The sequence below is a fragment of the Panthera leo genome, chromosome D2 (genome assembly GCF_018350215.1).
Source record: "Panthera leo isolate Ple1 chromosome D2, P.leo_Ple1_pat1.1, whole genome shotgun sequence".
In the NCBI taxonomy this organism is placed as follows: domain Eukaryota; kingdom Metazoa; phylum Chordata; class Mammalia; order Carnivora; family Felidae; genus Panthera; species Panthera leo.
In genome coordinates this window covers 29,751,518-29,778,460 of record NC_056689.1, presented here as the reverse complement: position 1 = coordinate 29,778,460, position 26,943 = coordinate 29,751,518, and the positions used below count along the sequence as shown (strand labels likewise).

The window sequence follows — 26,943 nt, the reverse complement described above, 5'->3', positions numbered from 1 at the left end:
TCATGACATCTTCAGCAATGGTGTAGGAAACTGGTCAAAACATTTCACCAAACTGATTTTATTCTCATTCACAGTTCCTTATAGTGCATTGTCTTAGTGCTATACTACAAATGACCACTATATAAAGCTTTAAATAAAATCCCTAAGACATTCCGTAGTTTTTAAATGTTGAAACAAACAGCAGTTATCCTTAAGAGCTAATTTTCCCAACCAAAAAACAAAACAAAAACAAAACAAACAAACAAACAAAAAACCCGTAATAGCCACATACCGTAGCAGGCAGTAAACACATATGAGGAAAAAAGGATTTTAAAATAGATTTTTATTGGCAAAAATAAAAATAAAACTAATCTGAATCAGGTTCCTTCTTCTTTCTTCTTGTCCCTTTTGAGTAAGTCCCAGGCTCTGTTCTTTCTTTGCCATCAGTTCGTTGTGTCAGCCACTCCTTTTCTAGCTGTTTCAGCATGTCTGCAGTGAGGAGTCCTTGCTGCACCAGTCTGGAAGCTAGGGATTTCTCTCCTCCATTGGGGACAGGTGGCTCAGCAGCTTTACTCCCTACAGTTTTGGTGCCGCGCACCCTTCTAGCTTGGCTCTTTAAAGTTCCTGACAATCGGGACCGGTTCTCTGCCGACAAGCTCTCCAAGTTCAACAGCTTATGTGACTCTGAAATTTTAATCAGTTTGGTGATGTTGTGTACACCATCTTGGATAATGCCATCTAGTTCTTTCTGGAGATCTCGAATGAGGCTGGCATCTGGAAACATATCTATAAACCGGTAGCTAGGAAAAGACATATTATGTTATATAGCAACAGCCCTTATCAGAATCACTGGGCTTATCTCAATGATGTAACTACATCTGGACACTGGCCCCCAAATGTTCTGTTTTTGCAGACTCTGTCCAGTGCCTTTGCTCAGCCCCAACACACCTGAGGAATACTGTCATTATGAGGGTAGGTCATCACTCATATCTTAAGTGAATCATATTTTAAGGGGGACAGGCCCCTCCTTTGAGAATCACTGATGTAAAGCAGCACCTTTCAAATGTTAATATACCAATGAATCACCTGGGGATCTTGTTAAAATGTAGTTTAAGTTTGGGGTGGGCCTGAGATTCTCTAGTTCTAACAAGCTCCTAGGTAATACCAATGCTTTTGGTCTGGGGACCACCATCTGTGTAGCAAGAATCTAGTACACTTCCTCACTTACCTATCTTAACTAGAATCATAAGAAGTCCTTAGTCATTTTTAGAATGGGTATAAACAAGGCTCAACTGCCATAATGGACAACAAACATAACAGACAGCACCCTGTAAAAATGTGCCTGTTACTTGAGAGAGCAAAAGACCATTCATAAAACCTTTGATTTTCCCTATTACTCAGAAAAATGAGAGTAGGTAAAGGAAAAATGTGATACCTCAGCCAAAGGTAAAGATCCAAGACATCATGGACAGCTTCTAAATCCATGAGGTCTTTAATATTCTTAGGTGGAAGTAATGGCCATTTAATATATCGGCGTAACCACGAGAAGGTCAGTGGCTCATTCCTGCTATACTGCCTGGCAAACTGAAAGAGAAGAAAAGAGTTTGGTGAAAGAATCAAAACGCACTTAAATCTGCAATCAGAAACAGAAAGCACAACAAAACATTAACTGCGGTTGTGTGTTCAACAGGCTGGTTTCTTTCCTTCTTTATACTTTTCCATACTTTTAAGAATATTTAATACTTCATAAAGATACCTTCAAGAAAAAAAGTGGGGGGGGAGGGGTGCTTTCCTTCATTTTCCAAAGCCAGGGCAATAATATGTACATCAGAAGTCGTACAAAAACTAACAGAGCCTAAATCTGTTAACTTTAATGAACATTTAATGTTACAAGTTTTGGACAGATATTTTTGAAGTCTCTCATTTCTACCCCTTTATGGAATGGTCCTGTAACTGCAAATATAAGCTGTATCTTGTCAATATCCTTCCTTCTCATAAAGAAACTCTGAGGGGGCTTGATGAAAGGTTGGGCATGAGTCGATCAAGCTAGTAAACAGACTCTGCACCTCTTCACTAGCTGTGTGGCTCTGGCCAAGCCATCACTCTGTGCTTCAGCGACCTCATCAATACCATAAGACCACCATACCTCCTTCTCGAACCACAGAACACTGTTGGGAGAATGTGCTCGGAAAACCAGGCTGCCCCCAACCCCCACAAATGCCAGGCATTATTATGCATCACAATATACTATAGGAGACAGAAATACAACCATATGAGACCTGTAGAGCAAAAGTTTACCTTCAAGAATAAGTTGATTTCAAATCGTTCATTTCCTGATTAGGGAAAATTATCTCTAAATGTTTAACCTAAGTAAGGTCCATACTTCAGAGAGGCGAGGCAGTTTTAGAACAATTGTGGTTAAATAATGTTATGATTTTATTAAATTCAGTCATGCATTCTGCTAACACATGCCAAACAGAATAGCCATGAAGGATGGAAATGTGACCAAGCTAACGTGCTGAGCAGGACAAGCCAAACTTTAATATTTCTGACCACAAACTAGTAAAAATCCAATACGTAAAAGAGCCAAGTATGGAGCTGTCCAAAAAGGGGAAGGGAGAGATACTTATCCATTCAGATACCTCCGTCCAACAGCTGGCCCTAAAGGAGCTCCCTGGAACACCATTTCCAAACAACTATCCTGTGGGGCACCAGAGGCCATCAATGGGATGGAGGTCTTTTAAAGGTCAGTCATAATGGTGATCAAGAAAAAAAGGAAAAATCTCTACATTTCATGTGCTAACAGTATCAGAACACATAAGCAACTGCTGGCCTCTACCATTCCAGACTTCTTATCCCTTAGTAAAATGCTTCTGCTTCATTAGAACAGCTGTTTGAAGGGTGGTAAAACAGAGTCAGGTCCATGGACCCGAGCTCCATCCAGGTCACTTTTTTTTTTTAATTTTTTTTTAACATTTATTTATTATCAAGAGACAGGGAGAGACAGAACATGAGCATGGGAAAGGCAAAGAGAGGGGGACACACAGAATCCAAAGCAGGCTCCAGGCTCTAGCTGTCAGCATAGAGCCCGACGCGGGGCTCCAATTCACAAACTGCGAGATCATGGCCTGAGCCAAAGTCGGACACTTAACCGACTGAGCCACCCAGGTGCCCCCACCCAGGTCACTTTATAGCATTTCAGACTTTATTCCAGAAATTTCAACCTTATGCTAACTAACTCTCTCATAAATGCCAGCTCTAAGAAACATATTTCCTAAGTAAATACCTGGGTGTGCAATACCTCTAAGACATATTAAAGGGAAAAGAAAAAGGCAAGTTGCAGAATAATTCATTATAACATTTATGGGAAAACACACCCACAAAACTAGAATTTCCATATGTACACATATGTAAGCAAATGCAACGGAAAAGGTCTGCAATGACACAGACTGTTAACGGTAGCTCTGTCAAAAGACGGAGATTGGGGGTGGTAGCCCAATTTAACCTATCCGTAATGTTTTCACTTCATGCAGTGAGAAAGCATTTATGTATTATTTATGCGATTTGAAAGTAATTTCGAACATAAGTTTAGAAACAGATTTGGTGAGAACACAGCCAGTACGCAGAATGCTGAGTTCTATACAGAAGACAGGGGCAAGACTAGAGTCAGAGGAGGATTCCAAGAGGAGGCCCTTGGGTTTAGTGGGACAGGGAGGGCACTCCAGGAAGAGGCGACAGGGGAGAGGCAAGGGCTCCGCAAAGTGAGAGGACATGGCAGGAGGCTGGGAGTTCAGCTTCCACTGCCCTTCCCTGCTCCCCTTTTTTGGGTGCGTAAATGCTCCTCAGAAGGCAGAGGTTTGTATCCCTATGCAAATGAATAAGAAGGGGCTAAAAGCCTGGCACCAAACTCATACAAGACAGCAATCCCTGGCTCAGTGCCTTATAATCAGGAAAACCGAATACTATGACCACCACTAACCCCTACTCCCCTTCCCCTTCCAAAAAATATTAACCAATGCTACTAAGAAAGAAGTGTATTAGCGAGCACCTGGATGGCTCAGTCAGTAGAGCATGTGACTCTTAATCTCAGGGTTGTGAGTTCACATCCCACACTGGGCATGACGCCTACTTAAAATAAAAATAAAAATAAAAATTAAAATAAAAATTAAAATTAAAATTAAAAGCAAGCAAATAAATAAATAAATAAATAAATAAATAAATAAAAAAGACGTGTATCATCAGGCAAGACCCCCTTCCCTCAAAAGAATTTGTCGTTTAAGAAAAAAAAGAGCCACTTTATATGTAAGTTCTTATATAGTATCTCCTATGGAAAAGTGCTCTCCAACTGTTTTACCTTGAATAACAAAGTACTGTTTAGGGAAATACATGGACTTGAAACAACTCAAAATATAAAGATAAAGGCTTACCTGTAACAACGAAGAGCAGACAAAAGGCTGCTTCTTGTTGATAGGAGCTGTGCAGAAAACATACCTCACTCGTAGACTTAATGGAATATGCTGGATCAACTCTGCAGAAAATTTAAAATCATCCATATTGCAGACAAAGTATTGCCCATCAACTTGTGAAAAGTCTACAAAAATATCCTGGAGGGAAAAAAAGATACATTATTGGACTGCCTAAGTGGGCATGAATAAAGTACTCAAGTCTACAAAAGACAATCTCTGAATCCTTAACAGTCTTCTAGAAAGGCCTGTTTAATTCACTGTTCTCACAGGCTAAAAGACCTCCCCTATAGCTTTCCCAACCTGAAATACTCAGAAAATTCCTCCAGACAAAAGTCCCAGAAGATCTTGAGAGGAGGTTTTCACTTTCAAGATAAACCTCATAAGTAACAATATCACAAAAATAGACTATCCACTGATGCCCACGAAGTTAATTAGTAACTGTCTGCAATATCAACCTTTTTAGAAAAGATATTTTAGATATTTTAGGAGAGATTTAAAAGTACGTTTTTACTTACAATGAGATTAGAAAGTGTCGTATCAGGGAGATGGTAGGCAAACATTTCAATCTGTTCCGCAGTTGGATGAAGACCAGCTGCCTTTAGTAAAAGAAAGAACAACTCTAAGTTTTTCCTTCTTAGAGGACAACTTTTCTTAAGTTGTTTATAAAGTCCTATATTCAGGCTAAGCTCTCACCAAATGAGTTAAATGACAAGAATTTGAGTAAAAAAGAAAAAAGCAATGTCACTTTCCCATTTATCACCAACTGAGAAAGCTGATGAGATGGTTTAGTGACCCTGACCAATTATACCCACTGAGTTGGCTCATCAACCTTTCGCTGACATTTTAGTTAGTATTTCTCAAACCTCTGATGATCTGACAGAGTACCAAAAACGCTTTCCAGGGTCTCCGTTATCTTCACTGAACAAAAATGAACAAGGAAAACCCAATCGCTTTAACCAAGGCAATAAAACTGACAGACAAACATAGATAAATACATGAGAGAATGTCTACACTGGAGACCAGTCTCTCTTCAACTGTATCCCAGTATTAATAAGGCGGGTATAAGCAAAAAGAGAAAGAGAAAGAGAAAAGGAATGGGAAACACAAAGAGGAAAGGAGGAAAGAAGACAGACCTGAGTCACGGGAGGGACGAAGAGTATGGGCACAAGAAATGAGGCACACAGGGGAAATGGGGGTGTGTCCTTAGCAACTGCACTCTTAACAAAAGCTACAGAAAGGATTTCAACCGCAGCTTTCCTCCAGGAATTTTCCCTTGCATCGACTCATTTATATTCCCCTTTTACTAGGGTCACTGAAAAACGAGATGAGCCACAGTAATTTATAAGTAAATTTTCTAGGCAACTTAAATTATGAGTTAACAAACTTATAACTAAAATACATACGCTGCTGCCTCGTTAACCGCACTAACCAAAAGTTAACCTCGTCCGAACTGGCTCAAAGTTATATCGCTTAGTACTGTTTTTGCCCCACACTCAAGAGTTTCTTCTACATTCAAGCTTCTCACAATTTTGCAGCTGGCTGTCACAGCAACTACGCCCCTCTCCCCACCCAATGCTAGAGTACAGAAAGAACTCAAGGAAAATCAGGTTTACTAAACTCGTTCAATCTGGATCTTCCATTTGCTCACCATTCTCTAATGAAGGGGTCCCTAGGGCTCTCCAAAGCAGTAAAGTAGGGCTTTCTTGACAGGATTTTCATGGCACAAAACTTTCTTTTGCTTATTTCTGTTTCCAGGTGTCTCAGGCAAGGGTCTGGAAGGTGAGTGAAGGAAGGAATGACTGTCCTTCGCAGACAAATAATCAACACGTTACACCTTACCTTTATGGGATCCACAGGCCTATTCAAAATTTCTTTTAGTAAATTGAGATCTTCTCGATTCATTGTTGTCACTTCTCCTTCTTTATATTTTGAACTGAATCTACCAGCTCTGCCAGCAATCTGTAAGGCCTGAGAGGTGGTAATTGGTTCTATTTCCTTCTCTCCCTTTTCATTGATAGTGGGTTTTATAAGGGAGTAAAAAATAATTCTTCTTATGCTCCTGAAATAGAAATAAAAGTAATCTCAATACAGACTGCTGTATAAAATACTCCCCATCATTCGGGTCACTACAGAAATGCTCACTCCAGTTCTAATTTAGACCTGCTTACAATCTTTTCCACTCTTTACAGTGTAAGAGAGGTTTGTCAGTAATTCTTTTCCTTCCCATTAAATAGTACTTTTTAACAAATGTATACATTTACTAAAAACCATTAAACTGTGCAATTACAATGAACTGTGGAGTATGTAAATTATACTTCAATAAGGTATAGAAAATGACTTTTTTTTTTTTTTTTTTACCAGTAAACCATATAAAGTGCTATCAGACTGTTTTTAAAAGTTGGCTCCTGGGGCGCCTGGGTGGCTCAGTCGGTTAAGCGTCCGACTTAGGCTCAGGTCATGATCTCACGGTCCGTGAGTTCGAGCCCCGCGTCGGGCTCTGTGCTGACAGCTCAGAGCCTGGAGCCTGTTTCGGATTCTGTTTCTCCCTCTCTCTCTGCCCCTCCCCTGTTCATGCTCTGTTTCTCTCTGTCTCAAAAATAAGTAAACGTTAAAAAAAAAAATTAAAAAGTTGGCTCCTATTGGGGAGCCCGGATGGCTCAGTCTGTTGAGCGTCTGACTGTTGGTTTCGGCTCAGGTCATGATCTCAGGGTCATGTTAGGTTCCATACTGTGCATGGAGCCTGCTTAAGATTCTCTGTCTCTCCCTCTGCCCTTCTTCCCTGCTCTTGCTCCCTCTCGTTCTCTAAAATAAAGAAGCTGGCTGCCATTAACAGCTTTGAATACTTCTTGGATTCCAAAAGGTATAACTGCCTTGCCTCCTCAGAGAAAATACAGACACAACACTGTTACTCTTAGAGATAATGGCCAGCCCCACATTCATAATGGGCACTCATACACCTGCTGAGAACCTGAAAATAAAGTGAGATACTATACCAGGTTAGTGGGAGACAGTGTCATTCAAAATCCCTAGTGCGATATTTTCTTTTTATTCCCTCAAGAGATGGCAGCAAGATAAACTTCACGACTGTATTATAATACCCATTCTCCTAAACATTAAGTGTTTGGTCATTCTAATTCCAATTAGAAAACCCACAGAATACCCATGATTATTAAAAACAAATTACTTACAAATTAAGTCCCATGCCAATTGCATCTGTAGCAACCAAGATTTTGCATGGATCATCAGGATCATTAAACTTTTTTGCTTGAGCAAGTTTGGTCCCTAAAATAAGAACAGTTTACGTTCGCTCAGTGCTCTCAATCTTTTACCACATCACACTAAGTATATCTTAGAACCCTCATCTCTCATTCTCCATTCTTATGAATAAAACTCTTACTGTTTCAAACTTACTGCTTTATGTCCTCAAAGAGCCACTTATCTTTCGTTCCTACTCCTTTAAATATCCTGACAGAGCAACACAATCCCCTACTAGCCCCATTTCTGAGAACACTTATAAAGAGATTTCAGGACTACACCTTTAAGACTATGTATTTTAATGACATTTCTGTAACAAAATCATCAACTCAACATTTAAAATACAGTCTAACAAGAGCAGCAAGAGCTATAATTAAAAACTTCTATCCCCACCGAGATGAACCAGAGAAATATATTTATTTTATGTGACCCATAACAAATTACTAATGTATCAAACAACCTTATTCAGTACCTTTTACTGTGTTTTCTAGACACATCTCAACATAAATGGCAAAAAGAAGAGACTTCATGTCCCTGTAATGATGAAAGCCAATAATTACCAGGTGGGAGACTGCCATATATAACAGCTGATTCCAATCCCCGGATTTCAATCTGTCGACTCACAGAATAAATATCATTCTTGCTAAAACAGACAATGCAATCCCCAGGCCGAAGGTTGTCTAATGATTCTAGTGCATGATCCAGCACAGAAATGGGGGTAAGCCTCTTATAGTTTCGAACCTACAATAAAGACATGATATTGTAAAATAACACAACTAACTCAACTTCCTGTCACTATGAGGTGAAAAATGGGCAGAGCAATCAAAAGCAGCTAAAAATTGACAAGTTCCAATGTTTTTACATTTACATGGTATTTTACAATATAGAAAAACATTTATTTTCATATTATAAATGTTACCATCAGTTCTCATTGGTGTTTTCTAAATTAACAAAATGTTATATACAGCATGCCACAAATTTTTTTTTAAATGTTCTTTATTTAAAAGTTTACTTATTTTTGAGAGAGAGCGCATGAGTCGGGGAGGGGCAGAGAGAGGAGGGGAGAGAGAGAATCCCAAGCAGGCTCTGTGCTGTCAGTGCACAGCCCGAGACGTAAAGCTCGAACTCACAAACCGTGAGATCATGACCTGAGCTGAAGTCAAGAGTCAGACGCTTAACCAACTGAGCCACCCAGGCACCCCCATGTCGCAGAGTTTCAAAGCACTTTCACATACATTCGATTTTCGTGGCAACTTGGTAAGTTCAGAGGTTTACTATTATTTCAATTTGATGAAAAAGCAAAATAGAGTCCACATAAAAGATCAGGTCTGATAAGGATTCTTTCAGTTCTAGCCTTCTGCAATCTGCCTAACAACGCAAAGCTAGTTAACAGCAAAGCCAAGACTAGAACCACAATTTTTTCCACTACATCCCACCCTCTCTCTGAAAGCTAAACACAAAACTAATGAACCGATTTTTAAGTATTTCTTCATCTTATTAAAGAACTATAGTAAAAAAAAAAAAAGACACACACACACACACACACACACACACACACAAAAAAAAAATTAGGATTGAAAGGAAACCAGTTATTTTCTACTGTCCACGTTGGAGAAAGGGATACAAACTATCTCCAGCAAAAGGCCCTAATCTCTGACATCCGAAATTCTGAAAACCATATGCTTTTGCTAAGCCTCAAACTTCCAACATTCCTGACTTATTTAATTCTAAAGAGAACTGCTCACACTCCATAAGGCGTTGTCAAGAGAAGATTACGAGTCTCTTGTACTTTTGGAAGGCTTGGGGTGTGATGGTCATTCCGCCGGAATTCCGGATCATGAGGTTCAACCAAACACGTATGATCTAGCCAACTGTGAGGAAATGACACTTTCTTTTTAGTTAAGTTCTGACTTTGCCGCTATCTGGGACCCCTGAAGCCACTGCTGGGGTACTCCAGGCTATCTGCTATGCCACCTTGAGAACAAAGCATGTGATCTACCTCCACTTCCTCTCCCGTCGTGTACATGAGCTCAGTAACCAGGTCAATGGCAGCAGATTCTCCACACAAATGGACTTCTTCAGCACAGAGTCCTGTCAAATGCAAAATCGACAGTTTTTTAAAGATACGAAATTAAATATTTCACACTTTATATAACAAAAATACTTGAAGTTTCCTTACCGATTGCTCTATAACTTTACCAAGTGTTTTCATCAATATTATGTCTTTGGTAATTATCTCTTTGATTCAAACCTCACGACAACAACCTTCTAGCGGGCAAAGATTATCTCTATAAATCTCAGTTTTTGGTTTTTTTTTTTGTTTTTTTTGTTTTTTTTGTTTTTTTTTTGAGAGAAACACAGACGGTGCAAGTAGAAGAGAGCAGAGAAGGAGAGAGAGAGAGGATCTCAAGTAGGCTCCATGCTGCCAGCACAGAACCCAATGCGGGACTTGAATTCATGAAACTGTAAGATCATGACTTGAGCCAAAACCAAGAGTCAGATGCCTAACCAACTGAGCCACTCAGGCATGCCAATCTCAGTGCTTTTAAACTGCTTTGGCTATGGTTTTGAGTCCACTACAGAGTAAAGCCAACAAAGGACCAGAACCCGGCATTCTGATGGTTAGTACTGAATCTTATACTTGTGTTTTTCAAATTAGGCTCCATGGAATGACTGAGGTACCTCGGAGGCTGGGGACCGGAGGGTAAAAGAAACTCCAAGCTCCTTACCACTGAGCAGATCCACTCTCATTTTAAATTACAGGCTTTAAGGTATATGATTTGTTTGAAGAGAGAGTTCAGCTATTTGTTTTTAAGTTTGCAAACACCTGCCCTATAACACAATGATCAAAAATTCACTCCAATATCAAGCAGTAGAAATATTCATTCACGTCCATGGACCTCAAGAACTCCCAATTCCAGGAGCCTATCCTAAAGAAATAATAAAATAAATAAAAAGCTATGGCCACAGAAATTTTTACTGTAGCACTATCAATAATAGGAACAAATGTTCAACTCTGTGGAAAAAAACAGTACAGCTCTTCAATGGAGAATGTGCAATATTAATATGTGGTGTGAAAAAAATCTATGAAACAAGAGAACCGAAAAAACACACAAGATACAAAATAATATATTCACAAAACACCATATGCACGAGGAAAAAGACCGCATGAAACACCAAAATGTTAAGATGGTTGTGTAAAGGTGGCGAGATTTGAACATTTTAACTTTAATTAACCGATTATGCTAACTTTATAGTAAGAAAACTGGACTTCCCATTTTTAAAATAACATTTAGGAACTAAGAACTCACACTAGGCTGAATTTTGTTCGATTTGTGTCAAAAAGAGAGGATCCTAAGAACTCTATCTGGCAATGTCAAGCAGAGAAATGCAACTCCGTGCAGAGGTCACAAAGCACGGGTGTTAGCATTAAGACCACCAACCTAGAAGCGCTCTGGTCCAGGCCCATCCTCTGGCTGGATCTTTAATCATTTGAATTTCATCAATCACAGCCACTTCATCTAAAATAAAAATTCGTCATGAGCAATACAATCTACTTAAATAATATTATAAACAAATCATAGCACCCAAACTCAAGCTTTCATCACCACCATAATCACCACCATCGCTCACTCACGAAGCACTTCTTTTCTGGCAGGCTTGTTCTAAGTGCTTTACAATTTTAACTCATTTAATCCTTACAACAAATCTATGCCATAAGTATCATCATTCTAGCCGTTTTATAGAAGAACAGACTGAGGCCCAGAGAAGTTAAGTCACTGGCCCAAGCTTATACAGCATGTACAGAGATCAAGTTTAAGATCTAAAAACATAAAATTCTAACCCAGGCGATACAACATCTAGTAGGTTCATTTGTCCTATTTTTTGCAATCTCAGAGGGAGCCTGGAGAATCTACTTAATAAGAACTAACATATCCACAGGGTAGTAAAAGAAGTAAGCATCTAGGCTTCCAGGAATAAGGAGCAGACAGTCCTACTGTAAATGAAGCTTCTCTATCATATGAACCCAGACAGGTGTCAGGAGCAGAAAATGGGATAGAAAGTGTAATTTCCTGAGCTCTAGCTATGCCCATTCTTAGGGTTTTTTTTTTTTTTTTTTTTTAACATTTATTTTTGAGACAGAGAGAGATAGAGCATGAACGGGGGAGGGGCAGAGAGAGAGGGAGACACAGAATCGGAAGCAGGCTCCAGGCTCTGGGCCATCAGCCCAGAGCCTGACGTGGGGCTCGAACTCACGGACCGCAAGATCGTGACCTGAGCTGAAGTCGGACGCTCAACCGACTGAGCCACCCAGGCGCCCCTGGGGTTTTAAAACCTCATCACTAAGGCAAAAATTAGTGCCTCATTTTATTTTCTAACGCCAAAAAGATTTTTTTTTTAATGTTTATTTTTTATGAGAGAGCGAGTGAGCGAGCAGGGGGAGGCGCAGAGAGTGAGGGGCACAGAGGATCCAAAGTGGGCTCTGTGCTGAGAGCCAAATGAGGGGCTCGAACTCACAAACCATGAGATCATGACCTGAGCTAAAGTCAGACGCTTAACCAACTGAGCCACACAGATGCCGTTGCCAAAATGTTTTCAACAATATTATTTTATTCTCCTTGTGTCATATCAATTATATTTTAATCTTCTTCCTCAAATACCAAGGAGTTGAGAAGAGCACATTAAAAAAAATTAATATACCCATAATAACATTTAGGAAACAAAAGAGAGGACGTTTTATACTGAAAAACCATCAGATTAAAAATTACTTATTCCAATTGGGTACATACAAACAAGATTAGAAAAGAAGAGACAGAAGAGGGAATTTTGATTTATGAACTCCTGTGCTATCAGAATGTCTACAATGTGTTACTTTTATAATAAATTCATTTGTAAAAAAACTACTCAGAAAGTTACGATTATTAAAATGAAAAAACTAACTAGAGTACATAATGTGTAATTCCTATTTAATATACACACTCACAATGCACACATTAAGTATATGCATACACAATACAAACATAAACATAGAAGAAATCTGGAAAATACACACCACAGCGTTAACACTTGTTGATTCTGGATGAGTAGGACTGGGAGGTTATGGGTTTTTTCCTTCTCTTTGCATTTATGTTTATATTTTCTATAACAAAGATATGACTGCTTACTGGTAAGGAAAAGTCAATATTTATTTAAAATATCTTCAGGGGCGCATGGGTGGCTCAGTTGGTTAAGCGGCCACTCTTGGTTTCAGCTCAGGTCTTGAGCTCAGTTTGTGAGTTTGAGCCCCATGTCAGGCTCTGCACTGACAGCACAGAGCCTGCTTGGGATTCTCCCCTCTCTGCCCCTCCCCTGCTAACACACACCTCCCCCCTTCAAAATAAACATTTAAAAAATAAAATTAAACAAAATATTTTCAAAACTACTTAAATAGAAGTTCATTGCAGTGCAATATATAATAATGAAAAACCCTAAACAACCTAAATATTCTTTAGTAGGGGAATTAACAATTTTAGTTGTAAGATGGAATTTTCGTTTTAAGTTTAAATGAATAAATGTGATATATATATTTATGATACATATTATACACATAAGATAAACATCTAATATACATATAACAAGACTAGTTCTAAAAACATGCTGCATAGAGTACCAAGCAAGTTGTGGAACAATAATACAGTATGATAATCACCTGACTGTTTTGAATCATACAATCCATAGTATCGGTAGGTAACATGTATCAGTGATGTAAAAAAAGACAGGAAAGATACACACCAAACACTTGACAGCAGTTGGATCAAAAAAGGAACTAAACTGGGGAGTGGTAAAAAGGAACCAATTACACTTGTTAACATTTTAGTTCCTTTAAGAGAAAAGGGGAGAGGAACATTCACAAGCAAACACCACCAAGAGTCTGACATTTATTAGTGAGCACTGGTGAGCACTGGATATGTTGTCCTATTCGTGTCAATTTAAAATTTTTTCACAATAAAAACACATTTCATATGTTTAACTGTATTTTAAAATAAAAACTTACTAAACCCTAAAGGTTCTTAAATGGCATGTACATACAAGGAGTTGTAACACTGCACATCTCAACTGTACAAGCAACATGGGCAGCCTGTTTCCCATCTGGCTCCACGGTCACACGCTCTTCACCTGTTACCAAGTCACACGGCACGCCCTAAGGTGACAAAAAGATATCTGGAGTTATTGCCATCTTTAAAATAATAGCAAAAAGAAGTTTGGGTTGTCTAATATTCTCACCATTACCATCAAATTTATTCCCAAACCTTTAAAAAAATTTTATGAAAGCCGCTCTTACACAAAGTATGTCAACTTGCAAATACCTCTAATTAGCTAAATTCTCAGGTATCAAAAACATGAGACAGTGTAGCAGTTTCACTTAACTTTGTATATTTCTGCACTGTAGCAGTATTAAAATAAAACAAATGTGAATTGTTTCTGGATTCAGGAAGAATATCATAAGTAATATTTAAGAATGGAAAGACCTTCTGGGGTGCCTGGGTGGCTCAGTTGGGTAAACACCCAACTCTTTTTTTTTTTTTTAGCATCCAACTCTTAATTTCAGCTCAAGTCATAATCTCAGTTCATGAGATGGAACCCAGTGTCCCGCTCTGCACTGCGAGCACAGAGCCTACTTGGGATTCTATCCCTCTCTTTCTCTGCCCCTCCTCTGCGCTCTCTAAATAAATAAACATTAAAAGATTAAAAAAAAAAAAACAAACCAGAAAGATCTCCTAATATAATTCCTTGACAAGGAGCAACATTAATACTATCGTATAACAGTTTGCCCAGAAATTAAGGCGTTCCTCAGGACGAAGTGCTTTTGGTGCTAAATCTGGGAAAGTCTAGGCAATCTGGGACAGCCCATCTCCCTAGTGACCTAAAACTAATCACAAGGAAACATCTGACATGTCCAAACTGAGTGACAGTTTACCACAAATGACCATTAGTCGTCCAAAATGTAAAGGTTATGAAAGATGAAAGAAGGATCCTAGGAACTGTCCTAGATTAATGGAAACTAGAGACAGAACAAAATACAGTGCTGGCACCCTGGACAGAATCCTGGGGGGTTGGAAGAGAATGGGGGTGGTATTACTGACAACTGGCAAAATGTAAATATGGACTGTAGATTAAGTAATAGTATTCTATCAATATTAAATACCCTGCTGTAGATAAATGCCACGTGGTTATGCAAAACAAAGTCATTGTTCTGAGGAAATATTTTCTTAAATATTTATGGATAAGGAGGCATTATGTATGCAAATTACACAAATTATTCTGAACAAAAAAACAGAATACAAGTTATCTTCCCAAACTGGTTCATCTTACATTATAAAGTTATAATAAAACAGTGAACCAAAATGTGGCCCATTTAGTGAAACGATGCCTCAGACTACAGGGCATTCGGTCCTTTTCAGGTTTATCATTACTTCTTTTTGATAGCATCATAGTCTGATCTAAAAAAAAGGTAAATTAAATATCGTATCAGAGTTAGGTTAACTCTGAGGAAGCAAAGGAGGACTTCAGAGGGGAGTTTCAACTATATCAGTATTTTATTTCTTAAAAAACTAAATAGAGCAAGTATGGCAAAATGTTAGAATCTGATGGGAGTTGGGGAGTGGGTTCAGGTTATTTGTGTGTAATTCTCTGCACTTCTCTGTATTTGTGAAATATTCTGTGATAATTGTGTTTCATTCATTCTAATACACATTTTTTCACATTTTACTATCTCTGAAATCAGAATACATTTTAACAACTGACGGCAAGTCAGAGTCAGTTGACAGCATCTTTTTCTTTCTCAATTATACATAAAATAGTGGTACATCTTACAAAGTACAATGAACTATGACAACTTTTATTAATGGCAAATTACTACATATGCCCTTTCCCAACTCCCACCTTCACCCTGCCCAGTCCTCCTTAACAAGAATATTAGCAATTTTCAAGAAATTAACAAGAAAATTAACAAGAAAAAAAGCAAATACTTGGTAATATACTGACAGCAGCATTACTCTTTTCGAAGATCTCATGTGCCAATAATTTTAAAGGGCCACAATACACTCCAGATTTTGCTGACAAGTACTTCTGGATTGCATGATAAGTCTTTCCACTGTTTGTGGGGCCTGAATGGAATATTATCTTCCGCTGTATGGCTCTGGCTTCTGGGTACCTAAAACATAAGAAGGTAAACAGCTTAATCCCATTAACCTCAAAATCTACCTTGGCAAAAGTATCAACTGAAAACTATTCCAATGAAACATCTTGTTAATATTCACAAGAGAGCATCTTTGGAAACTAAAATTAAACGACAACTTTCAGATCCACAATAAAATAATGACTATTTTCTAAGACTGGCATTTACTAACTAGAGGACAGAAAAATCTAAATGCAAATTAATTTCTTGGATATTTTTGCTATTGTACTAGTCCCTTTTCTTCAGAAGTTACTTCAAATAAGTTTAAACCCCATCCTGCTCCATAGACATGTTCACATCATTTCCACAGCTCTAAACACATGAACCTGTAAGTAAATATGCCTAGCCTTCTGAATTTCAACATATATAACATAATAATTGAGTCTTCTGCTTCTGGCCATGATGAATGGTACAGGACTTGCCCTCCCACCATAAACAAGTACAAAACTGGACAGTATATGCAGCAGCTGCTTAGGGACATAAACAGCAGACAGTGTAGGACTACAAGCCCTGAAACAAAGGAACACTTGAGCTGTGCCGTACTGCACCCCAGGAGGGCACAAGGAGGTGGAACCCAAGCAAAGTATGACAGTCCCAATGAGCTGAGCAGTAGCGAGAAAATTCAGAGATGCTAAAGCAGGTGGAATTTGAAAGCAAACTGTGGAAAAGAAGAAAGGGTTCAGTGCAGAGGATGCCTTGAAGTCTATGTGAGGCTACCCTGTGGATCCTTGACCAAGGGCTGGGCTGAACATGGGCAGGGCCCACCCAACCACAAAGGGTTTGGGCAGAAAGTCTCAAAGGGGTGGCAAAGTGCTAGATGTCGGAGTTCCAGCTACAGTGTGGAAATGGTGAGAGCTCACACTGGAAAGGCCACACTTGAGTTGTAAGGCCAACACCCTAAACTAAGGGCTACTCTAGATTTGTCCTAATAAAACCTACAACCTAACTTGATCAGAATCAAGGGGAGATACCAGAATTAATTGCCTGCTTTTCTAGGGAAAACAACTCCTAGCCTCCTTATGATTTCTTGTCCAGCATACAACAAAAAATATTATAATGATATATTATATATATATATATATATATATATATATATATATATATATGATCACTAATCTCCCAAGATTAGAAACTGAAAATCTCAAATCCACAAATAAAGAAACTAACCAGTTAGGTGGTATTCTTAAGTCACTGATCTTACGTAGATCGTCCTTACATTCCAACACAGGAAATATCTGTTTCGCATGTCTCAAGAAAAATGGAAATAAATCATCCACATGAGCTGAAAAATAAAACACTACATTAACACATACAGTCTACAAGTTATCCATAACCAAACTCAGTGAAACTTTTCCTCTTAGTGAGCCAGTTCAGGGGACACTGCCCCCAGGATAAAAAAAAACTCTGGAGCGAGGAATTCCTTTTCTGAGATCCTGCTTTGTCTTATGTTTTCTTCCTAATTTCGCTTACACTTTCTACAGAAACAACAAATTGGCTGTCAACCACCATGCTCCACTCCTCCAATATAAATAGGTAAAGATCAACTTGGGTGAAAGTTAAGTTAAAAATAAACAACCTGGATATATACATTAGAAAGAAGACCTATGGTTACTGAACAGAAATGGACGCGCAAACACTTTACATTTAAAAACCATAACCAGGGGCGCCTGGGTGGCGCAGTCGGTTAAGCGTCCGACTTCAGCCAGGTCACGATCTCGCGATCCGTGAGTTCGAGCCCCGCGTCAGGCTCTGGGCTGATGGCTCGGAGCCTGGAGCCTGTTTCCGATTCTGTGTCTCCCTCTCTCTCTGACCCTCCCCCGTTCGTGCTCTGTCTCTCTCTGTCCCAAAAATAAATAAAAAAAAAAATAAATAAATAAAAACCATAACCAAAGCCAAACTGCCGACGGGAACACAACAATAACGTTCTTATATTTTTTTCTTTTACATCAAGAACTCTGTCCTGATATGTGGGAGAAAAAAGTCAGTGGCAGAAACAAATGAAATCCACCATGTATTAATTCTGTCTTCTGTGAGAGTTCATTTCACTGCGGCCTGTACACAGTACAGAGTGGAGAGCAGAAGGTCAAGGCCCCCGCCTTTCTCAAGCTTAAGATATATTGTTGATTTAATCCACGGACCCACTATAAAAGCAAAATGACCTCTGAACGCCTGGGTGGCTCAGTCTGTTAAGTGTCCGACTTCAGCTCAGGTCATGATCTTGCCGTTCGTGGGTTCGAGGTCTGTGTCAGGCTCTGTGCTGACAGCTCAGAGCCTGGAGCCCGCTTCAGATTCTGTGTCTCCCTCTCTCTCTGCCCTTCCCCCACTCACGCTCTGTCTCTCTCTCTCTCTCTCTCTCTCTCTCTCCCAAAAATAAATAAACCTAAAAAAAAAAATTTTTTTTAAAGCAAAACGACCTCAAAGGCCTCCTATGAAAGCACGGAATTATTTACAGGATGTTAATAAGCTCTGACCAGAGAAATAAACATGAAGAATGGGAAGAAATACAAAGTATGTTCAACACATTTTTAAAGAGATTTTTAAAATTCTCTAAACACTTGCCTGCACTGAAGCAAATATCATTCAAAATAATGTGAATGTCCACATCCAGGGAATGAGATTGCATGATATAATTTCTAAAGCTTATGAATGCTTGATGGAAGAGACGAGCTGCAGGAAATACAAAACCAAAATAGGTAAGACTTAGTCTTCATTTCATTTCTTATTTATAAGTGTACATATACAGGGGCACCTGTTAACTGCTGGACTCTGAATTTCAGCTCAGGTCGTGATCTCACCATCCGAGCCCCACATCGGGCTCCGTGCTGGCAGCACAGAGCCTGCTGGATTCTCTCTTTCTCTCCCTCTCTCTCTCTGTCCCTCTCCTGCTCATGTGCACGCTCTCAAGATAAGTAAATAAACTTATAAAGTGTATATACACGCAACACACCTAACTCATCAAAGTGATTTTGGTGGGGGGCACCTGGGTGGCTCAGTCGGTTAGGTGTCCGACTTCGGCTCAGGTCATGATCTCACAGTTCTTGGGTTCAAGCCCCGTGTCGGGCTCTGTGCTGACAGCTCAGTGTTTTAGAGCCTGCTTCAGATTCGGCGTCTCCCTCTCTCTCTGTTCCTCCCCTGCTTGTGCTCTGAATCTTTCTCTCTCTCTCAAAAATAAATAAATATTGGGGCGCCTGGGTGGCGCAGTCGGTTAAGCGTCCGACTTCAGCCAGGTCACGATCTCGCGGTCCGTGAGTTCGAGCCCCGCGTCAGGCTCTGGGCTGATGGCTCGGAGCCTGGAGCCTGTTTCCGATTCTGTGTCTCCCTCTCTCTCTGCCCCTCCCCCGTTCATGCTCTGTCTCTCTCTCTGTCCCAAAAATAAATAAAAAACGTTGAAAATAAAAAAATAAATAAATAAATAAATAAACATTAAAAAAAAACATTCAAAGTGACTTTTTTTTTTGAGGTGGGGCCAGGGGGTCTACAGCTGGTTTACTATCATCTGACCAAAAGTGAAATCCTAGCACGACAGGGAGGAAAGCTAAACACACAGCTCCCTTGCTGTGTGTCCAGCACAGCAGATGCATCTTGCCCAACTCCTGCCAAGGCAGAAGTAAAGGTCAGGGAATCCTCCAGACCACACCCATGCACTTATTTCCAGGGCACACTAGGTCTCACACAATACTGACAAAGATGTAATCTAAGAAGTAATAAAATAATATCTCTAATAGAAATGCTAGCAGCCTTACCATCGAGTCCATAATCAGCACCCAGTTTCTGAATTTCTTTCCTCTTGTAAAACTTGTCTAAGATCTTCTTTACTTCATCTGAAAGAAAGATTTGCTTAACATTGGTTTTCCAGATGGAGAAAGGCCCAAAGAGCAAAAGATACTTGAAATCCTAATAGTCAAGCCAGCGGTCTACTGAGTGCTGTAAGCACTTAAAGGTTTTAGTTGACCACGAGCTCTTTATGGTTTAATAGTGCAATGGGCTGTCCAGAAAAATTATAGTCAAACAACAGAATATTCCTGTTATACTGCAGAAGAATAAGCAAAGCACCCCAGGATTAGACATGGTCCCTAGCCTCCATCAGGCCACTTTTAGATAACTGTATTCTGTTTCATTTACTTACAAGCATTCTAAACATCTAATAGTGAGCAGCCAAAAAGTATCTAGAAAGACAACCAGTACCGCAAGGACCAGATCATCATGTTTTTATGTAAATGACTAAAGAGGTGAGGGATGATCTTTAGTTGGAAGATGATGGTTTTAAGAAGAACAGACTGGGGCGCCTGGGTGGCTCAGACGGTTGAGCGGCCGACTTCGGCTCAGGTCATGATCTCGCGGTCCGTGAGTTCGAGCCCCGCGTCGGGCTCTGTTGCTGACAGCTCGGAGCCTGGAGCCTGCTTCGGATTCTGTGTCTCCCTCTCTCTCTGACCCTCCCCTGTTCATGCTCTGTCTCTCTCTGTCTCAAAAATAAGTAAACGTTAAAAAAAAAAATTAAAAAAAAAAGAACAGACTACACTTATTTTGTTCTAGATGGCATAATTAAAGCCAGTGGGAAGTAAGGGATGCAGATTTCGGTGGAACTTATACAAGAACTTCTAACAATTAGAAGAGTGAAGGAAGCTGCCTCAAAAAAGTGCCAGCTCCTTGTCACTGGAAGTATTCAAACAAGGCTTAGAAAACTATTTCAAGGGTGACAGCAGAGAATCACTGGGCTAACAGGGGAAGCTGAGTTAGATGTCTGCTGAGGAAACAGGCCACTATAAATCAATAATGTCATAAGTGAAAATATTTTAATCAATCAAGCTGAAATTGTATTAACACTGTACATGTTAAATATCACTGCATTATTCCACAGAGATAAACATTCTACTGATCCAGGCACACATGCTATATTGCTGGAAAGGCAGGCAAAAATGGAGAATACAGTCTTTGCCCACAAAACACAGGCCATCCAAAAAAATAGAAATGGAAGGAAAACTTCCAAACTCATCCTATGAGACCAGCATTACCTTGATTCCAAAACCAGACAAAGATCTCACGAAAAAGGAGAGTTGCAGGCCGTTATCCCTGATGAACATGAATGCAAAAAATCTCAACAAGATGCCAGCAAATCGAATTCAACAGTCCATTAAAGGAATTATTCGCCACAATCAAGTGGGATTTATTCTTGAGCTCCAGGGATGGGTCAATATTCACAAATCAATCAATGTGATACACCACATTAATAAAAGAAACGATAAGAACCATATGATCCTTGGGGTGCTTGGGTGGCTCAGTCAGTTGAGTGTCCCACTTTGGCTCAGGTCAGGTCATGATCTCACAGTTCGTGAGTTCAAGCCCCGCATCAGACTCACTCCTGTCAGCGGAGTCCACTTTGGATCTTCTGTCCCTCTCTCTCTCTGTCCCTCCCCCTGCTGGCGCTATCTCAAAAATAAATAAACATTAAAAAATATATATATATATGATCCTCTCAATAGATACAGGAAAAGCATTTGACATCCATTTTGATAAAAACCCTCAACAAACTAGGGATAGAAGGAACATATTTCAACATCATAAAAGCCATATACAAAAGACCCACAGCTAATAACATCCTCAATGGGCAAAAACTAAGCTTTTCCTCTAAAGTCAGGAACAAGACAGGAATGTCCACTCTCACCATTGTTATTTAACACAGGACTGGAAGTATTAGCCTCAGCAATCAGACAACAAACAACAACAACAAAAAATAAAAGCCATCTCAACTGGTAAGGAAGAAGTCAAACTTTCACTATTCACAGACAACTATGTAGAAAACCCAAAAGACCCCGCCAAAAATTACTAGAACTGATACACAAATTCAGTAAAGTCACAGGATATAAAATCAACATACAGAAATCTGTTGCGTTTCTTTACCACAATAATGAAGCAGCAGAAAGAGAAATCAAGGAATTCATTCCATTTATAATTGCACCAAAAACCATTAAGATACCGAGGAATAAATCTAACCGAAGAGGTAACAGATCTGTACACTGAAAACTATAGAAAGCTTATGAAAGAAATTGAGGAAGACACGAAGAAGTGGAAAAACATTCCACATTCATGGATTGGAAGAACAAATATCGTTCAGATGTCCATACTACCCAAAGCAACATACACTTTTTTTTAAATTTTTTTTTAATGTTTATTTATTTTTGAGACAGAGAGAGAGCATGAACAGGGGAGGGTCAGAGAAAGAGGGAGACAGAGAATCTGAAACAGGCTCCAGGCTCTGAGCTGTCAGCACAGAGCCCGACGCAGGGCTTGAACTCACGGACCGCGAGATCATGACCTGAGCCGAAGTCGGACGCTTAACCGACTGAGCCACCCAGGCGCCCCAGCAACCTACACTTTTAATGCAATCCCTATCCAAATACCAACAGCATTTTTCACAGTGCCAGAATGAACAATTCTAAAATTTGTATGGAACTACAAAAGATCTGAAATAGCCAAAGCAATCTTGAAAAAGCAAAGCAAAGCAAAGCTGGAAGCATCGCAATCCCGGACTTCAAGCTATATTACAAAGCTGTAATCATCAAGATAGTATAGTACTGACACAAAAACAGACACTCAGATCAATGGGAACAGAACAGAAAACCCAGAAATGGACCCACAACTACATGGTCAATTAATCTTTGACAAAGCAGGAAAGAACATCCGATGGAAAAAAGACAAGTCTCTTCAACAAATGGTGCTGAGCAAACCGGACAGCAACATGCAGAGGAATGGAACAAGTTCCACCACTCTCTTACACCATACACAAATATAAATTCAAAATGAATGAAAGACCTAAATGTAAGACAGGAAACCATCCAAATCCTAAAGAACACAGGCAGCAACCTCTTTGACCCTGACCGCAGCAACTTCTTCTATGTCACCAGAGGCAAAAGCAAAAATGAACTACTGGGACTTCATCAACATAAAAAGCTTCTGCACAGTGACAGAAATGATCAACAAAACTCAAAGGCGGCCTAAACGGAAGAAGATGTTTGCAAATGACATATCAGATCAAGGGTTAGAATCCAAAATCTACAAAAAACTTAGCAAACTCAACACCCAAAAAACAAATAATCTAGTTAAAAAATGGGCAGAAAACATGAACAGACAATTTTGCAAAGACAGTCAGATGGATGGCTAACAGAAATACGAAAAGATGCTCAACATGATTCATCATCAGGGAAATACAAGTCAAAACCACGATGAGATACCACCTCACACCTGTCAGAAGAGCTAAAATTATATACAAGAAACAACAGGTGCTGGAGATAATGAGGAGAAAGGGGAATCCTCTTACACTGTTGGTGGGAATGCAAACTGGTGCAGCCACTCTGGAAAAGTGTGGAGGTTCCTCAAAAAGTTAAAGGTAGAACTACCCTACCATCCAGCAACTGCACTGCTAGGTATTTACCCAAAAGATACAAAAATACAGATTCGAAGGGAATCATGCACCTTGAAGTTTACAGCAGCATTATCAACAATAGCCAAGCTATGGAAAGAGCCCAAATGTCCATTGACTGATGAGTGCATAAAGATATGGTGTGTGTGTATACATATGCGCACACACGCATACGTACACACACACACACACACACACACACACACACAATGGAATAATACTCAGGCATCAAAAGGAATGAAATCTTGCCATTTGCAATGATGTGGCTGGAGGTGCAGTGTGTTATGTTAAACAGAATAAGTCAGAGAAAGACAAATACCATATGATTTTGCTAATATGTGGTATTTAAGAAACAAAACAGATGAACATGTGGGATGGGGGTAAAAGGAGAGAAGGAAACAAACTATGAGAGACTCTTAGAGAACTGAGGGTTGATGAAGAGATGTGGGTGGGGGACAGGCTAGATGGGAGATAGGTATTAAGGAAGGCACTTGTTATGATGAGCATTGGGTGTTACAAATGATGAATCACTGAATTCTACTCCTGAAATCAACATTGCACGATATGTTAACTAACTAGAATTTAAATAAAATTTTGAAAAAAATACATAAAATAAATGAGGAAACTTGTTTAATGGGTTTAGGTTTTCAGTTTTGCAAGATAAAAAGTTCTGGAGATGTGTTTCACAGCAATGCGAATATACTTAACCACTACTGGCCTGTACACCAAAAATTAAGATAGTTAAGTTTTGTTATGTATTGTTTTTACCACAACCTTAAGATAAATAAATAGTATTAATACCAATAATTACATTATTAAAATTATTATTTTAACAGTATTATCACATTGTTAAAAGTACCCCAAAATAAAGACCTCCCAACTCCCATGTTAAGTGAAATAGCTAGCCTAACACTGTCTTCGAAGAACTGGTTAAAGAATAGCATATACTGGGGCACCTGGGTAGCTCAGGAGGTTAAGCGTCCAGACTCTTGATTTTGGCTCAGATCATGATCTCACAGTGGTGGGACTGGCTGCTACGGGCTCTGCACGGACAGCGCAGAACCTGCTTGGGATTCTCTCTCCCTCTGTCCCTCCCCTGCTCGTGCTCTCTCTTCCTTTCTCAAAATAAATAAATAAACTTTAAAAAAAAAAAAAAAAGGAATAGCCATGAGTTCCATCACATTTTTCAGTAAAAGTATTATACTTCTTGGGGTGCCTGGGTGGCTCAGTTGGTTGAGCGCCAGACTTCGGCTCAGGTCACGATCTCATGGCTCATAAGTTCGAGCGCCAAGTCAGGCTCTGTGCTGACAGTTCAGAGCCTGGAGCCTGCTTGGGATTCTGTGTCTCCCTCGCTCTCTGCCCCTCCCCCACTCACACTCGGTCTCTCTCAAAAATAAATAAACATTGAAAAAATTTTTTTAAGTATTGTACTTCTGCCCCCCAAAACAAGCTTTGGCCCATAGTATGTTGTAGTCTGCATTTTTAAATTACAATAGGAGTAGAGGATCTCTTTTGCATTGTTGGTGGTAATGCAAGCCGGTGCAGCCACTCTGGAAAACAGTATGGAGGTTCCTCAAAAAACTAAAAATAGAACTACCCTACGACACAGCAATTGCACTACTAGGCATTTATCCAAGGGATACAGGTGTGCTGTTTCGAAGGGACACATGTACCCCCATGTTTATAGCAGCACTATCAGCAATAGCCAAAGTATGGAAAGAGTCCAAATGTCCATCGATGGATGAATGGATAAAGAAGATGTGGTGTGTGTGTGTGTATATATATATATATATATATACATATATATATATACACACACACATATATATGTGTATATATATATATATATATATATACACATATATATATATACACACACATATATATACACACACACAACGGAGTAGTACTCGGCAATCAAAAAGAATGAAATCTTGCCATTTGCAACTACGCGGATGGAACTGGAGGGTATCATGCTAAGTGAAATTAGTCAGAGAAAGACAAAAATCTTATGACTTCACTCATAGGAGGACTTTAAAAGACAAAACAGATGAATATAAGGGAAGGGAAACAAAAACAATATAAAAACAGGGAGGGGGACAAAACAGAAGAGACTCATAAATATGGACAACAAACTGAAGGTTACTGGAAGGGTTGTGGGAGGGCGGATGGGCTAAATGGGTAAGGAATCTACTCCTGAAATCATTGTTGCACTATATGCTAACTAACTTGGATGTAAATTTTTTAAAAAAATTAAAAACAAAATTAACAACAACAAAAATTACAATAGGAGTGACCAATGTTGCTTGTTGAAGTGAACTGCCTGAAAATAGCTTCTGGAGAGCTAGTGCCCTGTGCAGCTATACAATTCCCTCCGCCTCCCAGAGCTTCATTTGGTCTGAGGAAATTCCCTGCCTCCTTAATCGTTCAGAAACTAAAGACGTACAACCTTATAATCTGAAAATCCTTTTGAAACCATCCGCATGCCTCCCATCCAAAGTTACTTTGGGGAACAAAACACACTGCCACTTACTGATGCTAAGCGGACTCCTTTCTCTCTGGAGTCCTGGATGATCAGGATACAGACCACCTTAGGCGAGGACACCCTTATCATGTTCTAACTTGTATTACGTTTGGTTATCCATACATCCTTTCTCCCCGCGAGACTGTAAGTTTCTGGAGTGTTAAGTGCCAGTAAATTATAAAGACTCCTTAAAGCGATCCTCCTCTGGCTTTTCACTGACACCTCCCTTGCCCCTTCTCAGGGGTATCAGTTCTGGGCAGGGGCGAAGGAACAAAAAAGGATGCCAGAAAAAGAGCGGTCGTCCACCGAACGACCTAAGAAAGGCGAATCGTCCCATCGGAAGAGGGTTGAAACGATTCAGAGAGAGCAGTAAAAGGAAAAAGACCACTTCTGGGGCGACATATAAAAGGATCACTAAGACGCAGCCCCAAGCTTGGAGGAGCTCACAAACCAGCGCGGTAGGCAGACACTGACAAGCACGATGACAACGCTTGAGGGGACCCGGGTTCTCCAGGGAAAGGGGATGCGGCTTCCTCGCGGCCACGCGTGGGCCTGCAGACACCCCCGCCGCCCTCGCTGGCTCCCGCACTCACTCTTGTCCAGGGGGCGGGTTAGCTCGGCCCCGACGTCGCCATCCGCGCTGGGGCCCTGGGGTTTCACAGTCAGCGGCACGAACAAAGACGTGTTCGGGGCTTTGGAGCCTCCTGAGGCAGAGGAGGAGGAGGAGGAGGCAACGGCAGACACGCGCCCCAAAGCCCCAGGAAGGGGTTCGACGTGGGCGCGAAGGGCAGAGCAGACGGCTGCCCGGTGGCCAGCCCGGCGCCCCGCCGGGAGCCGAGCCCACAACAGGGCACACCGGGAGAAGGACATCGAGGCCGCACGCCCTATAGGAGGCCGGCGGGAGCAGCCCGGGACTTGGCGGTGGACAATGACGCGCCCCGCCAGTGCCTACAGTCCAGAAAGACCCAGACCGCGCAGGGGAACTGCCCAGGATAACGCCCGATCAATAAGGAGAAGGTAGTGTCGTGCGATTGCTCATAAAGAAGAGGAAACGCTTAGAAATAAAAACCAGAAAAGATGAAAT

General features: G+C 40.2%; 1 protein-coding gene across 3 annotated transcripts; it reads right to left on the bottom strand.

The window, feature by feature from the left end:
• Positions 1–87: 87 nt before the first annotated feature.
• Positions 88–26,943, bottom strand: SUPV3L1 (Suv3 like RNA helicase). Of its 3 annotated transcripts, none has more exons than XM_042908701.1 (15): positions 26,453–26,943; positions 19,662–19,739; positions 18,478–18,585; positions 17,086–17,200; positions 15,726–15,894; positions 13,770–13,881; positions 11,144–11,221; positions 9,700–9,791; positions 8,261–8,441; positions 7,634–7,727; positions 6,285–6,504; positions 4,961–5,041; positions 4,407–4,583; positions 1,415–1,563; positions 88–779 (listed from the first exon to the last, which is right to left on the bottom strand). In XM_042908701.1, the coding sequence occupies exons 1-15, from the start codon at positions 26,727–26,729 to the stop codon at positions 347–349; spliced, it is 2,364 nt and encodes a 787-aa protein (XP_042764635.1). In that variant the 5' UTR covers positions 26,730–26,943; the 3' UTR covers positions 88–346. The 3 variants fall into 3 exon arrangements, with proteins under 3 accessions (XP_042764635.1, XP_042764636.1, XP_042764637.1); XM_042908702.1 differs by lacking the exon at positions 26,453–26,943 and adding an exon at positions 25,869–25,960 and having other exon boundaries at positions 90–779; XM_042908703.1 differs by lacking the exons at positions 13,770–13,881; positions 15,726–15,894; positions 17,086–17,200; ... (1 more) ...; positions 19,662–19,739; positions 26,453–26,943 and adding an exon at positions 12,754–12,840 and having other exon boundaries at positions 90–779.

Bases quoted from the DNA above. Each gene is read 5' to 3' on its own strand.
- SUPV3L1 (XM_042908701.1), bottom strand. From the start codon at position 26,729: ATGTCCTTCTCCCGGTGTGCCCTGTTGTGGGCTCGGCTCCCGGCGGGG. The intron at 6,505-7,633 runs GTAAGTAATTTG...TTTCTATTTCAG, and splicing joins ATTGGCATGGGACTTAATTT to GAGCATAAGAAGAATTATTT. The intron at 780-1,414 runs GTATCACATTTT...GTCTTTTCCTAG, and splicing joins GATCTTTACCTTTGGCTGAG to CTACCGGTTTATAGATATGT.